General features: G+C 51.4%; 1 protein-coding gene across 3 annotated transcripts in view; it reads left to right on the forward strand.

Annotated features, from left to right (window-relative positions):
- Positions 1-19,556, forward strand: part of CD247 (CD247 molecule) — an 85,902-nt gene extending 66,346 nt beyond the window's left edge. Inside the window, exons 1-8 of one of the 3 annotated variants that reach the window (XM_070462745.1) lie at positions 12,628-12,844; positions 12,985-13,088; positions 14,004-14,060; positions 14,640-14,720; positions 15,254-15,286; positions 16,032-16,088; positions 17,659-17,700; positions 18,398-19,556. In XM_070462745.1, the coding sequence (XP_070318846.1) occupies positions 12,670-12,844; positions 12,985-13,088; positions 14,004-14,060; positions 14,640-14,720; positions 15,254-15,286; positions 16,032-16,088; positions 17,659-17,700; positions 18,398-18,463 (615 nt within the window). In that variant the 5' untranslated portion in view covers positions 12,628-12,669 and the 3' untranslated portion in view covers positions 18,464-19,556. Of the gene's footprint in view, positions 1-12,627; positions 12,845-12,984; positions 13,089-14,003; positions 14,061-14,639; positions 14,721-15,250; positions 15,287-16,031; positions 16,089-17,658; positions 17,701-18,397 lie in introns of those variants that run through there. The other 2 variants (XM_070462744.1, XM_070462746.1) reach the window with 2 other exon arrangements.
- The last annotated feature ends 2,787 nt before the right edge of the window (positions 19,557-22,343 follow it).

Below are 22,343 nucleotides of genomic sequence, written 5' to 3' on the forward strand. Positions count from 1 at the left end.
TTTCTGTCCTCAGTCAGAATATTACCCTGTCCTGCAGCCTGGTTAGCTCATGTCGGAGAAAACCGGGAGAAGCTGACAAGGGCTACCTCCTGGGGCCCTCCCTTCCCGACATGGCCCCTCGCTCCTCGGCTGGGTGGGAGAGAACGCACCCCAGCAGGCGCAGGCCACCTGTGGATTCCTAGGGCTCCACACAGCGCTGCCCCGGCAGAGGGGCGGCTAAAATCCAGCACTCGCTGCTTACGCCGTGTTCAGGGCTCCAAAGTGAAAGCAGCTCTGGACTGTGAGAGCGGCGTCTTTTGACGACATTCGGAGTACCCCTCAGTGTGAGAACCGAGAGATGCCTGCGCTCCTCCTGGCTCTCTGAGAAGGGGGGGCAGAGCTCGTAGGCTGGAGGCTCTTCGTGGGGAGGCTTCCGTCTCCAGAGGGCCTTTCTCTCCCCTGGGCCTTCCGGAAGGCCCCGGCCTGTCCTCCGCGCCTTAAGACTGGATACGCGCTCGACGCTCTGGGAGACCCAGAGCCAGGCCTCCTGATCCGCGCGTGCGCTCCCCACCTCCTCACCCCGCAGGGCCCGGCGGGTCCCTGCTTCTCGGGGTGACCCTTGGCCGGTTCGCCTTGGCGTCCGGGACACAGCCCCTGCGGCCCCAGCCCCCAGGTCCAGAGTGGATCCCGCTGCCCCCCCTCCACCCCCAGCCCGAGCGCTCCCAGCCGGGCCGACTTCCCCGCGGAGGCCGGGGGCGGTGCGGTTCGGGGTGAAGGGACCGCAAGTGGGGGCGGCTGCCTGAGAGTGTGAGAGGAGTTCAGGTTCAGAAGGGAGATCTCCGGTGATAACCCGGGCCCTGGATGGCTGAGCTCGACAGGAAACCTCGAGCTGGGAGACAGCTGTGGGCCCGGGGTGGAGCTGCTGCTCCCAGTAACCGCACCGCGGGGTGAGCGCCCAGAGCCCACCCCGGCCTCGTGGGGAAGGACCTTAAGGCCCCCCACACACACACAGGCGCGCGCAGCCCAGAACTCCTCTTCCTCTGGGCAGCGGAATTCTTCATGAATTCGGCTGCTAACCTTAGGCTGGGCTGTGGTTGGAGGGAAGAGCCCAGCCTCTGACCGGCACTTGGTGGGCTCGGGGCCCACCCCTGGCCCAGCTGGGTGGCCAGGGCCCAGGGATGAGTGAGCACGACCACCTCAGGAGACGCCCCAGATCCTGCCACTGCTTCTTTCCATCTCCTTTCCAGGGGGGAACCCCAGATAGGGGACTGTGAACTTGGCCTCATGAAGGCTCAGGCTTGCCTCTAAAATCTCAGAGAATTTACCCTGCCTGGTAAAGTATGTATAATTTCAAATCAAAATAGCATTTCCTCCCACCAGTCTGGGAGAAGCTAAGCTTGGTAGGCAGGCCTCACCCTGTGACTTGCCCCCAGCCTGCCAGCATGTATCCAAAGGAGCCCAGCACAGGGCCCTCGAGTGGGCCAAGCACAGCCCCAGGCTCAGGGCGCGCCTTGGCTGGAGGGGCTATCAGTCGAGCAGAGACATATAGAGGTTTCTGCTGTGGGTGCTGTGCAAGCCGGGAAAAGGTAGCCTCAATTGCCTGGAGTCAGTAGGAGCCTTCCCAGAGGGCAGATGAGGGCTTCAGAGATGGCCTCTCTGGCTCCCTTCTGTCTGATGGTCTCCCTTGGGTTATTCTGGTAGCGCAGCTCCTGATGCCTCGAAATCTGCTTGGCTTCTTAGGTGCCTGACTCCCAGGGGGCAGTGGCATGAGTGGAGCAAGGCAGTGGGTCAGAGCTGCTTTCACCTGCTGGGCTGGTGCTTGTGTCAAGGATGGGGCAAGGAGGAACTTGAGTACGAAAGTATGTCTTTTCTGCAGTACTGCATAATAATAACAGCAGCTATGATTGTGCTGTGGACTTCCCTGGCGGCTCAGAGGGTAAAGCGTCTGCCTGCAGTGCGGGAGACCCAGGTTTGATGCCTGGTCGGGAAGATCCCCTGGAGAAGGAAATGGCACCCACTCCAGTACTCTTGCCTGGAAAATCCCATGGACAGAGGAGCCTGGTAGGCTACAGTCTATGGGGTCGCAAAGAGTCGGACACGACTGAGCGACTTCACTTTCACTCATGATTGTGCTATCCATCAGGAGTAATTGTTTTTGTGTTTATGCACAAAGGTTTTAAAACTTCCCAAAATACCATTAGAGTGAACATTTCTGTATATTTGAATTACTTCCAAATCCCAGTAAGTCATCACCAGAAATGTATTGCGCACCAGTCAGGTTCAAGGTGCTTTGCTAGAAGGACAAGTCTGTATCCCTCCCTTCACTTTCTGCTTGCCTAGAACTGTGCTGCGCAAACGTGGACTTAGTTAAGGGTTTTGTTTTTGTCCTTTGTTTTTGTTGGGTTAACATTATAAATGTAATATACTATCACAAAGTTTCAAAGAACCCAAAATGTGCAAAGTAGAAAATAAGTAAAATTTTCCCAAACTCTCCCTCGACTCCCTCCTCTCCAGAGTTACTGTGAATAATGTATTTTGTGTATGCAGCAATCCAAATATATAGGTAGGTAGGTAGATAGATAGGTATAGATACTTTTTTATTGTGGTAAATTATAAGTCATATAAAGTTACAATTTAACCATTTTTCAAGAGTACTAGTCAGTGGTATGAAGTACATTCACAATGTTGTGTAACCATCACCACTATCTGTTTCTAGAATTTTTTTTTTACTGTCATAAATTTTTAATTTTTAAAAATTACAGACTTAACAGTAAAATAATTAACAATACACTATTTTTGGTGTGTGGTTCTATGAGCTGTAAGATTTGGATAGGTTCACGTAACCACGATCACAAACATGATACAGAACAATTTCTCTCCCCAACTCCCATATGTATATTAGAGTTTTATATATTCAGGACTCAATCCTCTTTTATACATGTGATTCAAAAATATTTTCTCCTGGTCAGTGGCTTCTTCTCAAACAGTGAGTATACTTAACAAATTGTGTATAAAACTTGTACACCAAAAAGGATAAGCCATGTTTACAGAAGCTAAAGAGTCTTAAATGGAGAGATTTATCATAATCACGAATGTTTCCAGAAGTTGTTCATCATCCCAAACATAAAGCATCCAGATACGTTTTTATGTATAAGTATACATGTGCAAGCTGGGCTTCCGAGGTGGCTCACCAATAAAGAATCTGCTTGCCAATGCAGGAGACACGGGGCCGAGGGTTAGATCCCTGGGTCGGGAAGATCCCCTAGGGGAGGAAATGACAACACATTCCAGTGTTCTTGCCTGGAAAGTCCCATGGACAGAGGAGCCTGGCAGGCTACAGTGCAGGGGTTGCAAAGAGCTGGACACGACTGAGTGACTGATCATGCACACATACTTATGCAGGCTATGTAATATGCCTTTTCTTGTTCATGCACAAGTATTGTATACATCATTCCAGAGTTTGTTTTTAATCTAAATATCTTGAAGATCTTTCCGTAGCAGCACATATAGAACTATCTGTTGTGTTTGTTTATTTGAACTGCTTTACATAAATATACCAAAATTTATTTATCTGGTTTCCAGCTGGTGGACATGTCTTCTTCTACCTCTTTTTGTTTTGCTCCTGCAGATAATGATGTAATAAATATCAATAAATATAAAAATGTGCTTATATCTCTGCATACTGTGAGGGTTTATCTGCAGACTAACAGAATAAATGAAAGTCTCAAAGAAGTGGCAAAATCCTGCCTGGAATTTTTACATGAGGGTTTTGTTCTAGAGTGGATTTCTTTTAAATGGGGCTAATGTTCAAGAGCACGCTGTGAGGGCTGTGGGCTGTGTGAAAGACCGAAGGCCTGGCAAGACCTGGCCTCTCCTCCCGCTTCTTCCTGGCCTCTCTCCTGGCTCTGCGGCATGCACAGCACGGGGCCTCAGGAGTCACTTCACCTCCCTGAGCTGCAGACTCTTTATCGGCAAAGTGGAGCAAGTAAGGTCTGTCCAGCTTACAGTTCATGGGGTTGCAAACGGGTCGGATATGACTTAGTGACTAAACAACAGCAATAAAATATGTAGAGAAATATACATATAAACATAGATACTGCTCTTTCTGTGTGTGTATATATATACACGTGTAGATATAGCTTGTTTATAACTGCCTGGCACAGAGTAAGTGCTGTCCACTAAAATGAGAGACTTGTCTGCTGGCCTTGAGGGGCAGTGGGGAGGTGTACTAAATGCAAAGAGCTGAAATGTGAGTTCCGCTTACCGAGGGAGGTTGCGGCTGTCATTGCTTTACCCCCAGAGCTCGGATGAGCACGAGCGCCGTCTCCCTTGGCTGTCCGCAGCGTCCCGTGCGTCTCTCTCACCTCCCTGCTCAACTGGGAAGCTACTTATTTGTGTTTTTGCTTGCTCCTCACTGCCTAGCACCGTGCCTGCAGCTTCTCCTAATAACAGTGGCCTATCATGGTGTTTTGAGTACCTACTATGTGTCAGGAACTGTGCTATGTTCGTGCTTACATGCAATATGCTCCCTCCTTACAATTTTCTCAGAAGGTAGAAATTATGCCGGCTGCCCACCTCCAATACACTCACATTCTGAGGTACTGGGAGTTAGGACATATGAATTTTAAGGGGACACAATTCAGCCCTTAACAGAAAAGTTGGTCCAGTGGATAAGAGCCCGCCTGCCAATGCAGGGGACATTTTTTCCGTCTCTGGTTCCGGAAGATTTCATACACCGCAGGGCAGCTAAGCCCGAGCGCTGCAGCCGCCGAGCCCATGAGCCACATGTGCTGCAGCGTGTGTGCCTCAGAGCCTGTGCTCTGCGACACGAGGCGCTATTGCAGCGAGGAGCCTGCACCCCGCAGCTGGCCCCGCTCACCGCCCGAGAAGCCCACGGAGCGACGGAGACCAGCATGGCCACGGCAGCAAAGCAGACAAACCAGACGGCACCACCTGAAACGAGCACTGCATTACTGCCCAGCTACGCTCCGACACAAAGTGAAATGGTAAAAAGTGACTGGCACCAACAAAGGATGTAGTCAAGGTGATTAGGATGTTCCCAAATGGATCAGCCTCTCTAGGCACTGGCCAGTGTGGGTGCTGGCCCCACATTTGATAGCAGGCCAGCGGTAGCTATTAACCCCGGAAGCCTTTCAGCCTTCTGCCTCCTCAAAGAAAGAAGGCCATTTGTGAAGTTAATATCACCTACTAACATGGATCCTCTGAAAAAGAAGGTCTCCAAAGCCTGGTGAGGCTCCTTTCTCCCCATCCCTGAAGACCAGTAAGTCGTCCAAGGGCAATACCAACTGGTGGTTAGGACTCTGGACCACACGGTGTCTAGATTATGGATTCAGATAGGTCCAGGTTTAACCCTGGCTCTAGACCACAGGCAAGTTATTAAACATCTCTGAGTCTCAGTTTCCCCAGCTGTATAGTCATAGTTGCTCTAAGGATCAAACGGGAAAACTCACATGTGCTTCCTAGCACAAAACGAATCTTCAACTAGTGGTTATAACTATCATCCTGTGAGTCTAGCCTAGATTTTCCCTGCTGCAGTGAAAGTTAGTTTTTCAATCAAAGAGCCACTCCCCTGAGGGGGAGGTCTGGATGCCTAAGGTGCTGCGGTGGACGGGCTGGGCATCACTCCCAGCACAGGCACCCATCACTGCTGCCTTCCTGAACACACACGACTTCCTGTTTTCTAAATTCTTAGCCTGCAATGTCATCACCAGTTGCATCTGAGTCTGGAGGTGCAGCTGGGCAGCAGCCAGACCCTGAGCTCAAGGTTGGAGTGGTGAAAGGAGTTCAGGAGGCTTGGAAGCTGTCTCCTCCTACCTGAATTGGAGGCTATTAGAATCAATACCATCAGGTCCTGCGTACTGAGAGCTCACCAGCCCATCTCACTTAGCTCACACACCCTGGGAGGTGGCTGTGATTACCCCATATTCATACAGCTAGTTAAGCAGCAGGGCCAGGATTCGGACTCAGGTTGTCTGCCTTCAGAGGGTTTGTTCTTGCTGTGATGTTAAAGTGCTTCTTATTAAGGGGGAGACAAGCTGGACATGGGTGGGATTTTACAGTCCCTATAGATGTGGGAGAATTTGTGTTCTTTGTGCTTTTGGAAGCAGATCTAGGACCAAAGCTATTTTTTTAAAGCTCTGAAAATTTGAGCTCTCCACCAGTAATTGATGGGTGGTGAGCTTTCTGTCACCTGAGATATTCAAGCAGAGGCTGGGGGTATCAGAGAAGAAATTCTTTTAAAAGGTGGGAAGCTCTCTGGAAGAGAGAAACTCCAGAAGCATCCAGATAGACTGGAGAGACTTTGCATCAGATAAAAGTTGGGAACTCTTTAGCTGAGGGATCTTTCTGAGACTCCATTTCCTCATCTGAATAGAAGCAGCATCATTCTTCCCATATCATACAGAGTTGTTCTGAGGATTAAACCAGATAACTCAAGGGCGAAGAGTTCTCTAAGCTGAACACAGTGCAGATGTAAGTTAGCTTGTTATCACTTGGTGAAGCCAAGAGTTCTCAGGATGTCCACCCACTATTGAGCTCCTGCTGTATACCAGGCATTTTCCATATACGCATTGTGTGGTTTCATCCTCATATACACTGAAAGGGGCGTCGCTCCATCTTGAGCTGGGGAAACTGCCCAGGTTTTGTCCCCAACCTTGGCGTGAAGGAGTGGGAAGCCCTGGTCTACTCCTGCCGCTGCTTGTACCTTCAGAGCCTCTATCATGGTGGAGAAGGTCACCTGAGACCCGGGACTCAGCACGTGCCACCAGACAGGGCACTTTCCCACACACTGGTGTCATTTCATTTGCATAACTCCCCTGTGAAGTCAGTCTTAATAAACCCCTTTTGCAGATGAAGGAATTGAAGCTCAGCGTGGTTAAGAAAGTTGTCCCAAACCACAAAGCTGGTAAGAAGCAGATTCAGAAGTTAAATCTTAGGCTTTCTGGCTCTAAGGCTCATGTTCTTTCCTCTTCTTAAGTGGCCTGGTATGTGCTAGGTGAGGAGGGGAAATCAGCAAGTGAAACCAAAATGCATCATCTGTGCTTTCCAGGCCATGTGGGGAGGGAGACACCATGTGAAAAGTTAACAAGCTGCTGTGACTAAGTGTCAATAGCCAGCAAACAGTGAGAGCTGTGAATTCAGAGGTGGGTGAAAGTCCTGTGTCCTGCAACCAAAGGGGAGGTGCGCCTTAGGCAGAGAGGTTAGACAAGCACCCAGGACCAGGGACTCAGTGTCCCATCCAGCTTGGCTCTAACCTGCAGGTGTCCTCAGGAAAAGTACTCTGCTCCTCTGGTCTCAGTTTATCGGCCTGTGAATTGGACCTAGTAATAGCCCCTTGCTCACCTTCTGGGCTCTCATGAGAATCAAACTTGATCATGTACAGGAAGTCATTTTAAAAGTACATGTTGGGATTCAAATGGGAAGTATCCTTACTAATTGGATGTGATGGAGTTTGACAGACACCCTGCTCCTAAAAAGGATTTGCTGGAGGGGGAGACGGGCATCAGTGTGTGTCTGCAGATTTGGGCGACAGCAGGACCAGGTTGATAAGTCCTGTTCCGTCTGTTTGTGGAAGCTCATAGTCTGCCTGGGAGACAGACAAACAACCTAATTCAAATACCTCTCATCCAGAGAAACCAGACTCTAGTGCCTCCAGGCTGCCTTTTGGGGACCCAGAATCTTTCTGTTAATGGTCAGTGCCATGAAACTTCCTAACTCCGGGCCTTTATGAAGATGACAAATGGGTGTATAGAGATGGGCGGGCTCACTTTCCCTAAGACAACTCATACCATTTTTAGATGTAACATGTGGAGAGACACACTTTGACACACCTCTCTGCCTTAGGTGCACCTCACCTTTGGTTTCAGGACACAGAGCTTTTGCCTAGCTCTGAATTCACAGCTTTTACTGTTTGCTGGCTTTTGAAACTTAGTCACAGCAGCTTGTGAATATTTCACATTGCGTCTCCCTCCCCAACCAGACCTGGCTTCCCCTGGAGCCTCCAGGCATCTGATCATGCAGGATCCTACAAATAAGCAAAGAGTTTATTTGGAGTCTTTATTTTGTTGTCATTGTTGACTGGGGCCTTAAGTACAGCAACTCAGGACATAGGACATGCAGATTCAGGTAACCCTGAAAGAGTGTTCCGAGGAAGAGAAAGAATCGGGTTTATGAAGACAAAAAGCCACCAAGCTGTTAAGAGTTGCCTGCTGAGAACTGTGGTTGGCTCTAACATGAGGCGGAAAACATTTGTCCTGAAGGAATCACAAGTTGTTCTAGAGTGTGGGTTCCATACGTAGATAGGTGGTCATGAGTTATTTTAAGGTAAGGGAGTAGTAAGTATCTTGAATTTCTGGCAGGTGTTCTAGGTGACATCACTGGGTCAAAAGATCAGATTCCATCCAGGCTGAGATGTTCATAAGTCATACTTTCTTAATGGTCTCCTGGCTCAGTTTTAGAGAGCTCTTTTAGCAACACTCATGCAAGTTTTATTTTCATTTCACGCATGCCACCTGGCAGGAAGGCTCCAGTTTATCATGCTGTTGGCCCAATTCTCCAGTGCCTACCTGGTTGATGACAGTATGACGACAAAGGGAGGCTAGGAAACACCTAGAATCCAGGCTCCCAGTTCAGGCGGGCCCTGACCACCTGGACCTACACTGTTTGTGATGGAGACTGGAGTGAGCATGCGGGCAGGCAGTCTCGGTGAACAACCGCAGGTCCCAGACTGGGTCTCCTTCGCTCCCTGTGTTCTGATCCCGGATCCACGGCAGGAGGCACTTGGATGTGCAGGGTCAGCTCTTCTGAAGCTCCAGCCTTCTTTTCTTCCAGGTTGAGTTCTGCCCTGGAGCAACTGGAATCACCTAAATAACTGCTCTGTTTCAGCCTGACCACCTTGGGTGAGGACTGATTCTGGAGCACCTATAGGACAGCTGCAACCTGTCAGTATTCAGACGGGTTCCAGTCCAGCTGGGCTCCTGTTTCCATATTTGCCATGTGTCTACCCAGAAGTGGGGGCCCAGAGAGGCTGGGTCTGTGCCCTGGGATTGGGTCACCTGTTGGACCTGGATACAGTGGAATGGGGCTGGGGAACTGGGAAGACTCGTCCTAACTCGCAGATTTGCTGGTTTGCCTTGTGCAGGGGATCACAGAGTGGTTTGTGGAGGCCTGGATCGGAGGGGAAGGATCATGGGGTCAGATTCCACCCCCAGCTTTCACTCTGCAGCTCAGCTGGGAGCTCTGTTCTTTTGCTTTGCAAATAGGGGGAGATTCTTTTTCACCAGGTCACTATCACGTCCTGGCCTGTGCTAGGAGGATACCGGGCTCTAGGGAGTTCCGTCCTCATTTTCTGCTAAGGAGGCAGCACCTGCTCAGAATGCATCCTCCCATCGCGCTCTTTGGTCACCTGGTGTCGCCTCACACACCCTACCTGTGCAGCTGTGAACCCCCAGAAGTTAGGCAGATCGGTGTCCCTAATCCTGTCTGGTTTAAAAGTTCTTGACATGGTTTGACCCTTTCTCCCTCAAACAAATATATTGGTGGTGATTTGGGGAAAAAAAAAATCATGGTGATAACAATAGCTGATATACGGAGCACTTATTATTAATACATGCCAGGCATTAATTATCTTATTGAGATATTAAGCCTCACCATCACCTAATGAGACAGTTAATATTATCCTGTTTTATGGATGAGGAAACTGAGGCTTAGAGAAGTTCAATAACACACAGTTGAGAAGTACCCAAAGGTTACAGTGCATATAAAAGACTGAGGCTTTGCTTTTGCTTTTTGTCTCTTTTTGGCAGTGAAATGATACTTGTTGTAGGGCACAGCTGTATTGCTGAGAAGGGCTGGGCCTGAGGGACACTGTGCTCTGAGGCTCGGCTCTGCTGTGCACTGGCCCAGTCCCCACCCCAGACAATCAAATGAGAACTTGGGCTCAGAGTGGACCCCAGGCCTATCCTAACACGCGACCAGGGCTGAGAATGAGAACCCTTAATCAGTATCTGGGTACTTGTGCAAATTCTGGGCTTCTCCTGGGTGCTGTGGATCTGGGACAGAGGATGGGAAGTGTGAAATAAAACAGGTTCTCCTGTTGTTTAGGAAAACAGCCACCATATAACCCCATTAAATACCTCTCTTAAGGACTGAATATGGTGGGGACAGAAACAAGATGCTCAGGGAAGGAGGAAAATGGGTCTCTCTCTTGGGGATGGGGAGGCAGGGAAGAAGCCAGAACCTAGGAGTGTCTATGGCTCCTGTCTTTGAGTTGTCATCTTGGAAAGCTGCCTGCTGTCCAAGGGAAGCCCCTCCAACCTGGGTGTGGCCTCAAGACCTAACACATGAGCCCTAAAAGAGCAGGGACTCAGAAGACCCTACTCAAATGTGAGACATGTGTATCCTTACAGAAGAAATTTACAAAAACACCTACCAGTACCTTCTCTCATTTGATTCTCACCACACCCATAAGGTAGACAGGATGACCCACCATTTTACAGATGGAGAAACAGGCCCAGAGAGGTGAGGTGACTTGCCCAAAACCATACAGCTACTTAGTGGCAGAGGAAGGACTATTGATAGAACCCACCTGATACCCAATCCAGGGTTCTTTCTATTTCAGTATCCCCTGACATCAAGCAGATGCCCAATAAATATTTAATTAGCCACACAACTGAATTAGGCCCTGGGTCCCTTCAAGGAACTTTCTGGATTATCACTGCTTTCATCAGTTGCATTCCTCCTCTCATGGGCACAGCTGGACTAGACAGAGGGAAGTTTCCACCCTGGGGTGTATGTGGCGATTAATATCCTTTTTTGACCAAACCACACACAGCACATTTGTCTTTGGTCATAAAATCATGCTGCTGTTCAAAAAGAAAGAAAAAAAAAGAAATCTGTTCCTATTACTTATCTCTGGGGAGGGGCCAAATCCTCTCCCCACTGCACTGGCTCTGCACAACACCAAGAAATATTTCTCCTTATTTGTTCTAAATTTACTGCCCAGTAATTTTTCTGCTCTCATTTTACGTGACGGGCAACTGAGCAATTTTCTCCCAACCCTTTTTCTGAATCTCAACCACCCAAATAAATCTCCGCTGACACCCTTCCAGTCCTAAAAGGAAAAAAAAATTACCCCAGCTAGGGTGGAGTGGCCACCAAACATGGCCTTCGCTGGGGGCTGGGTTGTCTCCCATAGGCCTTCAGTGTGTGTGGTGTGCGTGTGTGATCAGTCGTGTCTGAATCTTTGCGACCCCATGAACTGTAGCCGGCCAGGCTCCTCTGTCCATGGGACTTTTCAGGCAAGAATCCTGGAGTGGCCTTCAGATCCCCTACCTTCAGTCAGCAGCGGCTTCCAGCACCACCTCAGGGCCAGAGGTCAGGCCAAGCTTGCATAGGAGGCCTGGTATCTTCCGTGAAAATTCCATATATCTAGTCTGTGCTCTGATGTTGGGGGTGAAGGAAGAGGCAAGAATGTGGAAAATGCAGTCACTGTTGTCCAGCACTTACATCCCAGAGGAGGGGAATTTCACAACCCAACACACTGAGTCTGTAGTGAGCTCCGTAGAGGCAGGTCCTTCAGCAAGGGGAACTCTCACTGGGGCTGTGATGGCGGGACGGAGCCCCACTCCGGCAGATGAGTGCTCGCAACCGCAGGCAGATAGAGGGACCGACTGCAGTAAAGGCAGGCAGGAAGGGCAGGAGGGACAGTGTGGGGAGACCCTGAGCGGGGGCTGGACCTGAGCTAAGTCAGGGCTAGACTTCACTCAGACAGAAAACGGTTTCTGAGCAAGGACTGTGGGGAGTTTACAAAGAAATCAGTGCCTGGGGCGGGCGTGGGGGTGGAGGGTCCTGAGTTAGGGAAGTAGTCAAAGGGTTGAGAACAGAGGATTCAAGAGGGCTGGGGGTGGGGACTCGGGTGCAGCCTTGAATCACCTGCTCCGGGGCTTGTGGCAGAAGCCAAAAGGTTGCTCCTGCAAGAAGGAGGGCAGGGCTCGGCCCAGGAGGTCGGGGGGAGGGGGGTGGGGGTGGGGAGATACACCATCTGGGCTCCCCTGGCCTGCCTCTTACTTGCTGAGTGCTCCTGACTAAATCCGGAGTTCTCCCTGCTTCTGTGTCCACGTGGTGCTGTTGGGAGGAACTGACGAGCTATTACATCAAATCGGTGTCTAGCACGAAGTAAACACTAAAGAAATGTTATAGTTTTCACCCTTGTCAACAGACGAGGCAGCTGAAATAGGGTAAACAACTTGCCCCAAGTCACAGGAGGAGGCCTTCAAGGGCACGTTACCCGCTCCCTTAGTCCCGGGGTAGTCCTGCAGGCGGCCATGAGGGGGCGCCCTCGGCCCGGGAGAGATTGCGGCCGCGGGATGCGGCTCCCCTGAGAGCAGGCGGGGGAGGAGTTAGACGCCTACTACACCCCGTTTTACACTTGAGTTGCGGCACACATACCCGGCAGGAAGAACAGTCTAGGCTAAATCCGTGTCTCCTCTCCCACAGTGTAGTGAGCTTTCAAAAAATGCTGTTTACTGTACTTCCTTCCCCAACCCCATTGTACTTTAGTTTGCATAGCACATACTCTGGGGGGACCCCTGGCAATTTGGGGTGGCTTCCAGATTACGTGGTTCACATGGGGCTCGCACCTATCGGGGCTCCCATGCTGGGAGCAGCACAATGTGTTTTCATGCGCAGTGTGCACAAGGGACAATTTCACCTCCCCCGCTTAGTTTTTACCTCCTTCCTGCCTTCCAGGCTGTGTGGTCCTGCCGCTTGCCATGTCCCCTGCTGGGGCAGGCTAGGTTTCCCCAGAGGCTGGTCCAAGGAGGGAGAGAGGTTGTGGTCAAATGGGGTATGGAGAATGCATCCAGCCCTCATCATGATTTCCTTGACCTGTCACGGTACCCGCGCCCCGCCCCCCCCCCCCCCCCCCCCAAACCAGACATGTTCCTTCACTTGGACCTGGCTAATCAGTCTCATCTCTTGACACAGCGGCACAGAGCTTTGGCCTGCTCGATCCGAAACTCTGCTACCTGTTGGACGGGATCCTCTTCATCTATGGCGTTATTGTCACTGCCCTGTTTCTGAGAGCAAAGGTTGGTGTCACTGGCCTCTGGGGGGCGGGCAGGGGCTCCCCAACTCGGTGGATGTCCAGAGGGCCTTGGTCGTGGAAAATCTCAAGCACGAGTGGTTGGAATCCACGGGCAAAGCAGAGACCAGCCAAGTGAGCACACTGGGTGGGCTGGAGAGGTGGGGGTGGTGTTTCGCTTAGCCGGACAGGAGTGGGAGGGTGAGTGTGCACTGGTGCTGGAGTCTTAGTGAGGAGTCATACAGATGTGTGAACATTTAGGCGTCTCAAGGCAGAGGTTCTGCCAGGAAAGGGGGTTATGCTTCAGTGCAGAGCAGGGAGGTGGGAGCCTGCAGTCTCTTTCCAGACCCTGCTGTCCAACTGCAGACCCAGGCTTGGCTCGCCTCTTCTCTTCTAACCCGGTTTTCACCCGTACGTGGGAAGGTTAACGCAGAGCACGGGTTTTCACCGAGGGCCCTGCAGGTCCTGCCAGGGGCTGGGGCGGGCGGTGGGGTGGCCGCGGCGTGGGCAAAGGGAGACGAAGCCTCGGTCCTCAGGCACAGCGCCACATGGAAAGCACCAGGCCGCAGGGGTCAAGACAGGAGGTGGCACCTCTCAACTAGTTCTCCGAATCCCTGGGAGGAAGGGGCCGGGGGAAAACCCGGAACGCAGTGGGCGCGGCCCGTGAGGCAGGCGCTTCTGCGCATGCGCGAGGGCCCTGGCCTGGGAGCGGAAACCCGGGCGGGCGCCAGGGCACCTGCGGTGACTGCGCTTGACCCCTGCGAGGAGTAAGGACAGCTGGGCTCAGAAATGAGGCTTTCAGGCCCCGGGAGCTCGCAGGGGCCCAGCCCCAGCAGACAGGGCGCACGCGTTTGCAGTGGAGAAGCGGAGCGAGGCTGCCCGCGCAGAAAGTAAAGCGCTTTCTCTCCTCTTCCCCATCCAGTTCAGCAGGAGTGCCGACGCCCCCGCCTACCAGCAGGGCCAGAATCCGGTCTACAACGTAAGTCCGCCTCTCCAGGAGAGCCTAGCCTAGAAGGTGCACGCCTCTCCTGGGACGTGGGGGAACAGCGGCCAGGGGCTCGGCTGTGGGTCTGGTCCGCGGCCATTAGCCCTGCAGGTTGTTTTAACCTCTCTGGGACTCAGTTTCCTAACTCATAAAACGGGGATAGTCACCATGCCTGCTTCGTGGAGGTGCTGGGAGGATGCCGCTCCCTAGCGATGTGCTGCGCGGCGGGCGCCCCCTTAGTGCGGTGCCTGCTCCAAGCGAGCCCCCTCCCGGCAGCGGTTTCACGGACCAGAGTGATGGGGGTGGAAAAGGAAAGTATAGATCTTCCCTGCGGTGGAGAAGCGATTTCACTGTCTCCGTGCAGTGGGACTTTGATCGAATAGATCATGCACCCCCCCCCCCCCCGCCCCCAGTAATATGTTCTCTGAGAGGCTTTCCGAGATGATCGTAGCCGATGGATCCCCTGGTCCCTGCTCCTTTGTGAGCCACCACTCTTAAAGAACTGCCTGGCCTACCGGCCCCATCCTCCTGAGCTTTCCTTTGTCATCTCTGACTCATTTCTGCATCTTCTAGGAGCTGAATGTCGGCCGAAGAGAGGAGTATGCAGTCCTGGATAGGAGAGGGGGCTTCGACCCTGAGATGGGGGGGAAACCGGTAAGGCCTTTTTGTGTCTGCGTGTGTGAGTGTGTGTGCGGGCTCAGCCAGGCAGTTAGAGGTGGGCTCCTTGGGGCCAGCGGGCTCTTCACCATGCTGGACCTTATGGTGTGAGAGGCCTGCCAGGCGGCCGGTGGCCACCACCCCGTCCTCCGCCGCTGCCCAGGGCGCCTTTCTGCATCACACAGGCCTTCACAGTATGAATGTGGCAACGCTGATACCAGGCTCTCGGCAGCTCTGCCTTTGCAGCTGTAAACTCCACACCCTGTGGGAAAAGGAGCAGCTGGAGGCCCGAGGTGGGGTCTTAAGAGCAGGGCTCAGCTTGGGTGTGAGAGCATGTCTGTGTGCATGAGGGAGCATGAGGCCGTGGAGGCCCTGGGGCGGCTGAGCGGGACTGCAGGCGCCCAGGGGGCACACGGGCTGAGGAGGAGCCCACAGTTGTGGGGAAGGGGCGGAGGGAAGGAGCCTCAGCTCTCCTGGCCTGGATTCCTGTTTCTCCCATGCTAACTTCTTCCCCTTCTCTCTCCCAGCAGAGGAAGAAGAACCCCCACGAAGTCGTGTACAATGTGAGTAGAGGAGGTGGCATATTTTTCCTTGGAAATTTGGGGGGGAGGGCTGGAGAAGGGCTCTGGACAAAGGTTTGGCTCCTTGCTCTGTGGTCTTTGCCTGACTTGACTCTCACTTCCTGGGGCCGAATTAGACCTCACCTGCTTGCTGCCTGCAGTGGCTGCTTGTAGGAAGGCCCCTCGGCCTGCTTTCCCTCTCTCGGCCCCTGTGCCTGCCGCTGGAGTTCCCGGGTCAGCCTGGTTGGGACCCGGCAGGGACAGTGAGGTCAAGCTGGGCAAGCCCCTGGGAGGGACTCCTGTTCCTAGGATCCAGAGTAGTCCCCGAGTTTCACGTCTTGTTGAAAACCTCCCCATCCTGGGTGTTGATCAGCGCGTGGGGGACCAGTGCAGGGGGTAACCTACTGTAAAGAGAGCTACTTCTTCCTACGGTGTTGGCTATGTAAAGAGACAACTTGCTTAAGTAAATAATTCTGGGGCCTTCGAGTGAGCTCTTGCATTGTCCAACATGTGTGCCCTTTGGCTAGGAGTCCACATCTTATCTCAGGTTCCAACCTGAGCTGCTCAGCTCAATGCAAAGGGCTGGCTTTCAGAGGTTTCCAAAGGAAAAGGGTGGAGTTGGAGCTGATTGTTGGAGCCTTGAATATAGAACCACCCCCCTTGGGAATCTAGAGGTTCCCTTTTGCAGGGGAGTCCACAGTTTTCTGCATTGGTTGGTAAAACCAGGGTCTCATGCCCTCTTTTTCAGGAGCTAAGAAAAGACAAGATGGCGGAGGCCTACAGTGAGATCGGGATGAAGAGTGACGTGAGTGTTGCTCTTTCTTTGTTCCCCGGCTTGGGTGGTGTGGGGGATGTTCCAGAGAGTCCCATCCCTGCCTCCTGTCACCTGCAAAAGCCCATGGGACGGCCACCAGAGGCAATGGTTAATCCAGCTGTGTCATCTCTTGATAGAATGTAAGGTACTCAGAAAGGACTGATGCTCTTTAGGATTAAAAACCAAGTTAAATTCTAAAATGGCCTATGCTTTGCAAGAAAAGGTAAAATCTGTCACATTAATAATAATCAAGTGATTAATGTGTGTCAGAGCATGTTCAGCACTTGGGAGGGTGGCCCCCTTGTTCACACACGATTAAGGACTCCCAGACGGCGAGAGCAGGGCACTGAGCCTTCTAGGTCCGGTCCCTGCGTAACTGCACACGCAGCACGCCCACACTGCTGGCCTGGCTCGTGCTTTCCAGGCAGATGGTCTCATTTAACGCCCACAGTGACCTGGTGAGACAGGTGTGCCCTTCCAGGCACATGGTTCAGTAACTTACCCAGGGTCGCGAAGCCGGTGATAGGGAGCCAGAATCGGAACAGACTCTACAGCTGGAGCTTGTGCCCATGACGGAGTTGCTGTTCCCAATGAGTATAAATGACTAGATAAAAATTTTTTTAAAATTTATTTCATTCACATATAGTTGATTTACAGTGTTAATTAAAGTGATTCCATGATTATATACATTGTTTCATATTCTTTTCCATTACGGTTTATCACAGGATATTGAATATAGTTCCCTGTACTATGTAGTAGGACCTTATAATTTATCCATTTTATCAGTAATAGTTGGCATCTGCTAATCCCAAACTCCCAATCTATCCTTCCCCCACCCTCTTGGCAACCATAAGTCTGCTCTATAAGTCTGTGAGTCTGTTTTGTAAATAAATTCATTTGTATAATCTTTTTAGATTCCATATGTAAGTAATATCATATGGTATTTGTCGTTCTCTGGCTTACTTTGTATGATAATCTCTGGGTCCATCCATTTGCTGCATATGGCATTTTCTCTTTCTTTTTTTATGGCCAAGTAATATTCTGTCATATATATGTACCACATCTTCTTTATCCATTCATCTTTTGATGAACATTTAAGTTGCTTCCCTGTTTTGGCTATTGTAAACAGTGCCACAGTGAACATTGGGGTGCATGTATCCTTTTGAATTGTAGTTTTCTAAGATCATATGGTAATCCAACTTTTAGTTTTTTGAGGAACCTCCATAGTGACTTTCCTAGTTAGCCAAGAATTTTGAGAGCTGCAGGGAGGCCCGATTATTCCAAGCAGTGGGCAGTGTGGCCAGCACCCATGCAGCCCAGATCCAAGAATCTGATGAGGGTCTGCGTCGGGCAGAGCAAACCTGGGCCTCGTCAGAGCCCGGCTTCACCTTACTCTGCGGAGGCCATGGTCTGACCTGAGGGCCTTTCTCTCCCTGGGCAGGGCTGCTGGCTAGGAGATGGTCAGCTCTGACTGTCTGGGGCCCTCCGAGTAGGGCCCTTGAGCAGGAAGGCCGCTGCCAACTGTCTGACTTTCTAGCCTTTTCTTGTCTCACTCCCACAGAACCAGCGGCGAAGAGGCAAGGGGCAGGACGGTCTTTACCAGGTAAGTGCAGCTGGCGGTGTCTCTGGTCTGCACGGCCGGCCCTGCTTCCCGGGACGGCGCCGTCTAACCAGGACCACGCTCAGGCCCCTTGTGTGTCTCGTTGGCAGTGCCAGCTCTTCAACAGCTGACTTGGCAAGCCAAGGGCACCCATTCAGGCCTGTAGTGACTGCTGTGCCAGTCAGTCCCTGAGGCAGGGTTGGGATTCAGCCTTTCAAGCACATCACTTGACTCTAAGGAGGCTGCGAGGGGAGCCCTGGGGGAACAGAGCAAGGCAGACAGGTGGCAGTTGCCCAGAGGCTGTGTGGTCTTGAGCAAAGGACACCAAACAAGCCATTTCCTGCCTCTTTCTCCACTGCTCTGGGTCCTCGCAGAGGCCGTACCCTGCCTTATCCTCACACCTGGTAGGGTGGGTGAGAAGACGGAAGTAAACCAGCCAAGAAAAATAACTTTAAAAAGAAAATGTTATTGTAGTCGGGTGCTTAGTTTTTGCAAATCGGTGTGAATTGTGTACCCTGAGCACAGCCAGCTTCTCTAAAACACAGAGCCCTCAGCTGTGGCCTCGGGGACAGTTCCCGGGCTCCGGAGCTCGGGGGGAGGGCGCGGGCCAGCTTGCATCTGAAGCCTGTTGGCCTCGAGGCAGGCTCACACCCACACAGGGCTTCTGACCTCCTCCTCTTTTCTCATTTGTTTTTCCCAGGGACTCAGCAAGGCCACCAAGGACACCTATGACGCCCTCCACATGCAAGCCCTGCCCCCTCGCTAACAGCTGCTGGAGTTTCAGCACTCACAGGCCAGACCTGTAGACGGCCAGATTGTCAAAGATACAGGATAAAGCATTTATAACCCAGTTCACTCATATTTCTCCACCACCCAAGTATTTCTGAGTGGGATGCTTCAAGTTGTAACATTTGGTCATACCCAATTCCAAACTCACACAGAATTTTGTCCTTGGATGCTGGGAGAGTGCATCCCCATGCCCTTCCCTGAGGAGTCCACTGTGAACGCACCTTGTTCTCAGGTCTTCTGGTTTCCTGGAGACCGTAGGCAGACCCTACTCCCTGCAGCTCCAGGTTCTTAACTGGGAGGCGGGCCTCCTCCCTCTCAAACATAACTGAATTCAGGGTGTGTTTTGTGAAGTCCCCAGAGAAACCACAAATGTTAGTGCCCGTCCAAACAGTCTGTATCGTCCTGTCCGCTTTTGAGTAGCTTTGCCCCCGCTGTAAATTTGGCTTCAGCTGTTACCGTGCCCCCTGATTTCAAGGTAACTGGTGATCGGGCCAGGAAGGGGGCAGAGGGGAAGGTGGGAGTAGGTGGCAGTTGGTATTGGTAGACAGGGGTGGGAGCAGGGGAGTCAGAGGCCTGGGGGGCGTGAAGGAGCCCTCCTGCAATCAAGTGCACGTTCCCCGTGATAGAATCTATGCCAGGCCTTCTTTTGGGACCGAGAGACGAACAAGCCTAGCCGTGCCCTCAAGGAGCCCATGCTCTCACAGGGAAGCGAGCTGTGAAGAGTCTGGGATGAGAGAACAGAGCGGTGTCACTGCAGATGTTGAACAGGTGAGCTGGCAGCGAGAGAAGCAAGACCACGTTCTTTGCAGCCACTTGCTCACCTCATGGAATGAGACAAACCCATCTCATCAAATGGGGAAGGCCTTGAAGGACGACTTGGTATAGCTCGAACCTAGAAAGATCCCAAAGGACAGTGGCATCACAAAAAGAGCCTCAGCTGACGTGTTAGAACAGAGCTGTGTAATAAAAGGGCACATGGTGATGGATGGAAAACCCACTCTGCTTGGTCTTAATTTATGCTGGTTTGCTAGAGCCTTACTCTTTTGCATAATAAATAACTTTAGTGAAAATGCTTTGCTGTAAGCTTCATTTAGACAGCCAAGCCTATAATGGTCATTCAGTCATCAAGGAATCAGCCTGCTGCCCCTGCAGTGGGGGCAGAACTGCTGATTCTTGGGAGAGAACGGGATGGGTTCCTGGAACATGCAGGAAAGCAGGATGCAGCCAGTGGCCAGCCCAGGCTGTGCCTGGGGCAACACGGGGGGCACGGCCTGTGGGAGGTGGTGGGAGAGAGCCCTGGGTGCAGGGCTCACCGCGTGGCGCAGCTTGTGTGCAGGGGGGAGAACGGGAGAGGCGCCCGCCGAGGATCCAGGTGTCGGGAGAGAGGGTGCTGTGAGCAGGGGGTGCTGGGGGTTATGAGCAGCCGCCAATGCCACAGCACACAACCTCAGTCCGTAAGGTATGGGGAAGGGACAAAAAAACAGACTCTGCCCCCAAAAGTGACCCTGTCCCCAGCAGTATTTTGGCTTAACTGTAGTGGCTGTTTATAAGGCCCTAACTCAATAAGCTTTCCCAGATGGCTCAGTGGTAATCTGCCTGCCAATGCAGGAGACACTGGAAGATACCGTGGAGAATAAAATGGCAATCCACTCCATCCAGTATTCTTGCCTGGGCAATCCCACGGACAGAGGAGCCTGTGTGCCATAGTCCATGGGGTCTCAAGAGCTGGACACGACATAGCAACTAAAAGAACTCATGAAGCCACCAATTGGGTAGATTTTGAAATAAAAAAAGACATTGAAATGCAAGGCCATGGCTATTAAAAGCCCCTGAGCATTTGGGATTCCAACAGAAGTGATGTGCCTCTCTGCCAGGCAACTCACAGATAGGACGCCTCACACAGGCATTTTGATTTGTATCCTGGCCTCAGAGGGGAATTCAGTTCCACCCACCAGGTATTAACTAGCACCTTCCTCTTCTGTACCTAGCACTTTGCAAGCTACCAAGAAGGCTAGAGAAGTAACATCCCAGTTAGGGACTTAAAATTTTGTCACTGGATTTTGTCCACACCATGTAAAGAACTCTGCATCACACTGCAGTGTTGTGATCCACACAGGACCTTCAGGCGGAAGCAGGGATGAGTGGCCGCTGATGACAGGGTGTGGACAGAGCTCACCAAGGCACAGAAGCTGTGGAAGGGTTTGTGGAAGGAAAAGACCTCTGAGGTGGAACAGGATGGCTGAAAACTCAACCCTGATTATGTAAGCTGGTCATGGGGCAAATTACACTATGTTGTTTTAGCTGCTCTTCCACTGACTAGTTCTTAAAGACAAGTGACAGCTCTTTTTTGGCTGCTGCTGCTTTATCATCTTCTCATCAGGCATCTTAAAAACTGAAGTTAGCTTCCTCTGTTAGTCAACATTTGAATAAGCCTCAACCTCACACCTAGTTTTAAGGTCAGCTAAGTTTCATATAGGCTGTGTATGACCCATATGGCTGGCCTGAAGATAAGAATTTGACCTAATTCTGTCAAGATTCTGACTCACGAAGTAGGAGGAAAGCTGGCTGTAAGCTCTGGGTGCCGGAGCTTGCCCAGGGTGGCTGGGGTACAGGACTTACTGGACTTTGTGCAAGACAACTACACAAGAGAGGCCAGTGGGAGAGGATGGAGTGGATATACTGGCAGAACAAAGCCCCAGATCAAGTTGAGAGTGGCCCTAGTCGTTGGGGAGAGAAAAGACTTCAGTAAGAAAACTCACATCCTTTCATGAGTAATTCTGCTTGGCAGATACCTCTGGAGTGGGTTAGAACATAACCTTTTCACAAAGAACTACAGGGAAACAGGTGGAAATCAGTGCTTATCTTCATATCCGCACGTGACAAAGGGGTTTTGCTTTCTGAAGTCCTTCTCATGCTTGCGAGCCCGCTGCCGTCTCTACCAAATAGCTGACTCATATTAAAATTGTTTTAATAAAATAACTTTACAAACTGAAAAGCAAGGTATAAATATGAGACACGGTGGGCTGGGAAAGAGTGAGGCATTCTTTGACACAGGAAGTGGGGAGAAAAGAAGCCAGTGTTTGTCTTCCACTTTGGGCCCCTTTCAGGACAGCAAGCATAACTTGAGGCCATAGTGTGAGCTCTCTTTCAATCTCTGACTCCTCCTTTAAGGGGATGCACAAATTCAGTTCATACACACTAGTAAAGAGGTCACCTCCCAAAGCCTGTTAACAGGCTGAAGTTCCCTCTCTCTGGGAAATTCAGTTTAAGATTCCAATTTTCCTTTATATGCAGTCGACTAAATTGCACTAAAGACACTAAATGTTGGCTATAAGAAGCCAGAGGGAGCTAAGTTGTGAACCATCAGACAGGAGAACGAGAGGCCAAATTCGGGCAGGATCACCTTCCTTCAAAGGACACCAGAAAATGAGTGTTCAGGACCTGGCAAGAAATGCTAGAGGCGCATGGCAGTTTAAACAATCAATTTGGAAAAAGTCAAGTTCAATGCCAGTTCTGAAGTAAAATACACAGTGAGAGGGGAGTTGTGAAGATTTCTCCCACAGGTCAATCAAGGGTTTGTGTGTTTGATCACAGAAAGTCCTCAGGCCTGAAGGAGACCACTGCTACCAGACTCAGGGTCCCAGAAAACCACTAGGGCCTGGGGAGGGAGCACGGTGGTGGCCACCATGGAGCAGGGCCCCATGGAGCAGAAGGGGAAGTGTGCAAGAGTCAGGGTGAGGGTGGGGGAGGAGCCAACGTGCTTACAGGGACCCTGGGACTCCTGAGAGCACCTGCTGGAAAAAAAAAGTTGGAAGGCTTAGGGGAGTAGTGTGGGAATATGTGAAGCATCCAGAATA

The sequence above is a fragment of the Odocoileus virginianus genome, unplaced genomic scaffold (genome assembly GCF_023699985.2).
Source record: "Odocoileus virginianus isolate 20LAN1187 ecotype Illinois unplaced genomic scaffold, Ovbor_1.2 Unplaced_Scaffold_12, whole genome shotgun sequence".
NCBI lineage: Eukaryota > Metazoa > Chordata > Mammalia > Artiodactyla > Cervidae > Odocoileus > Odocoileus virginianus.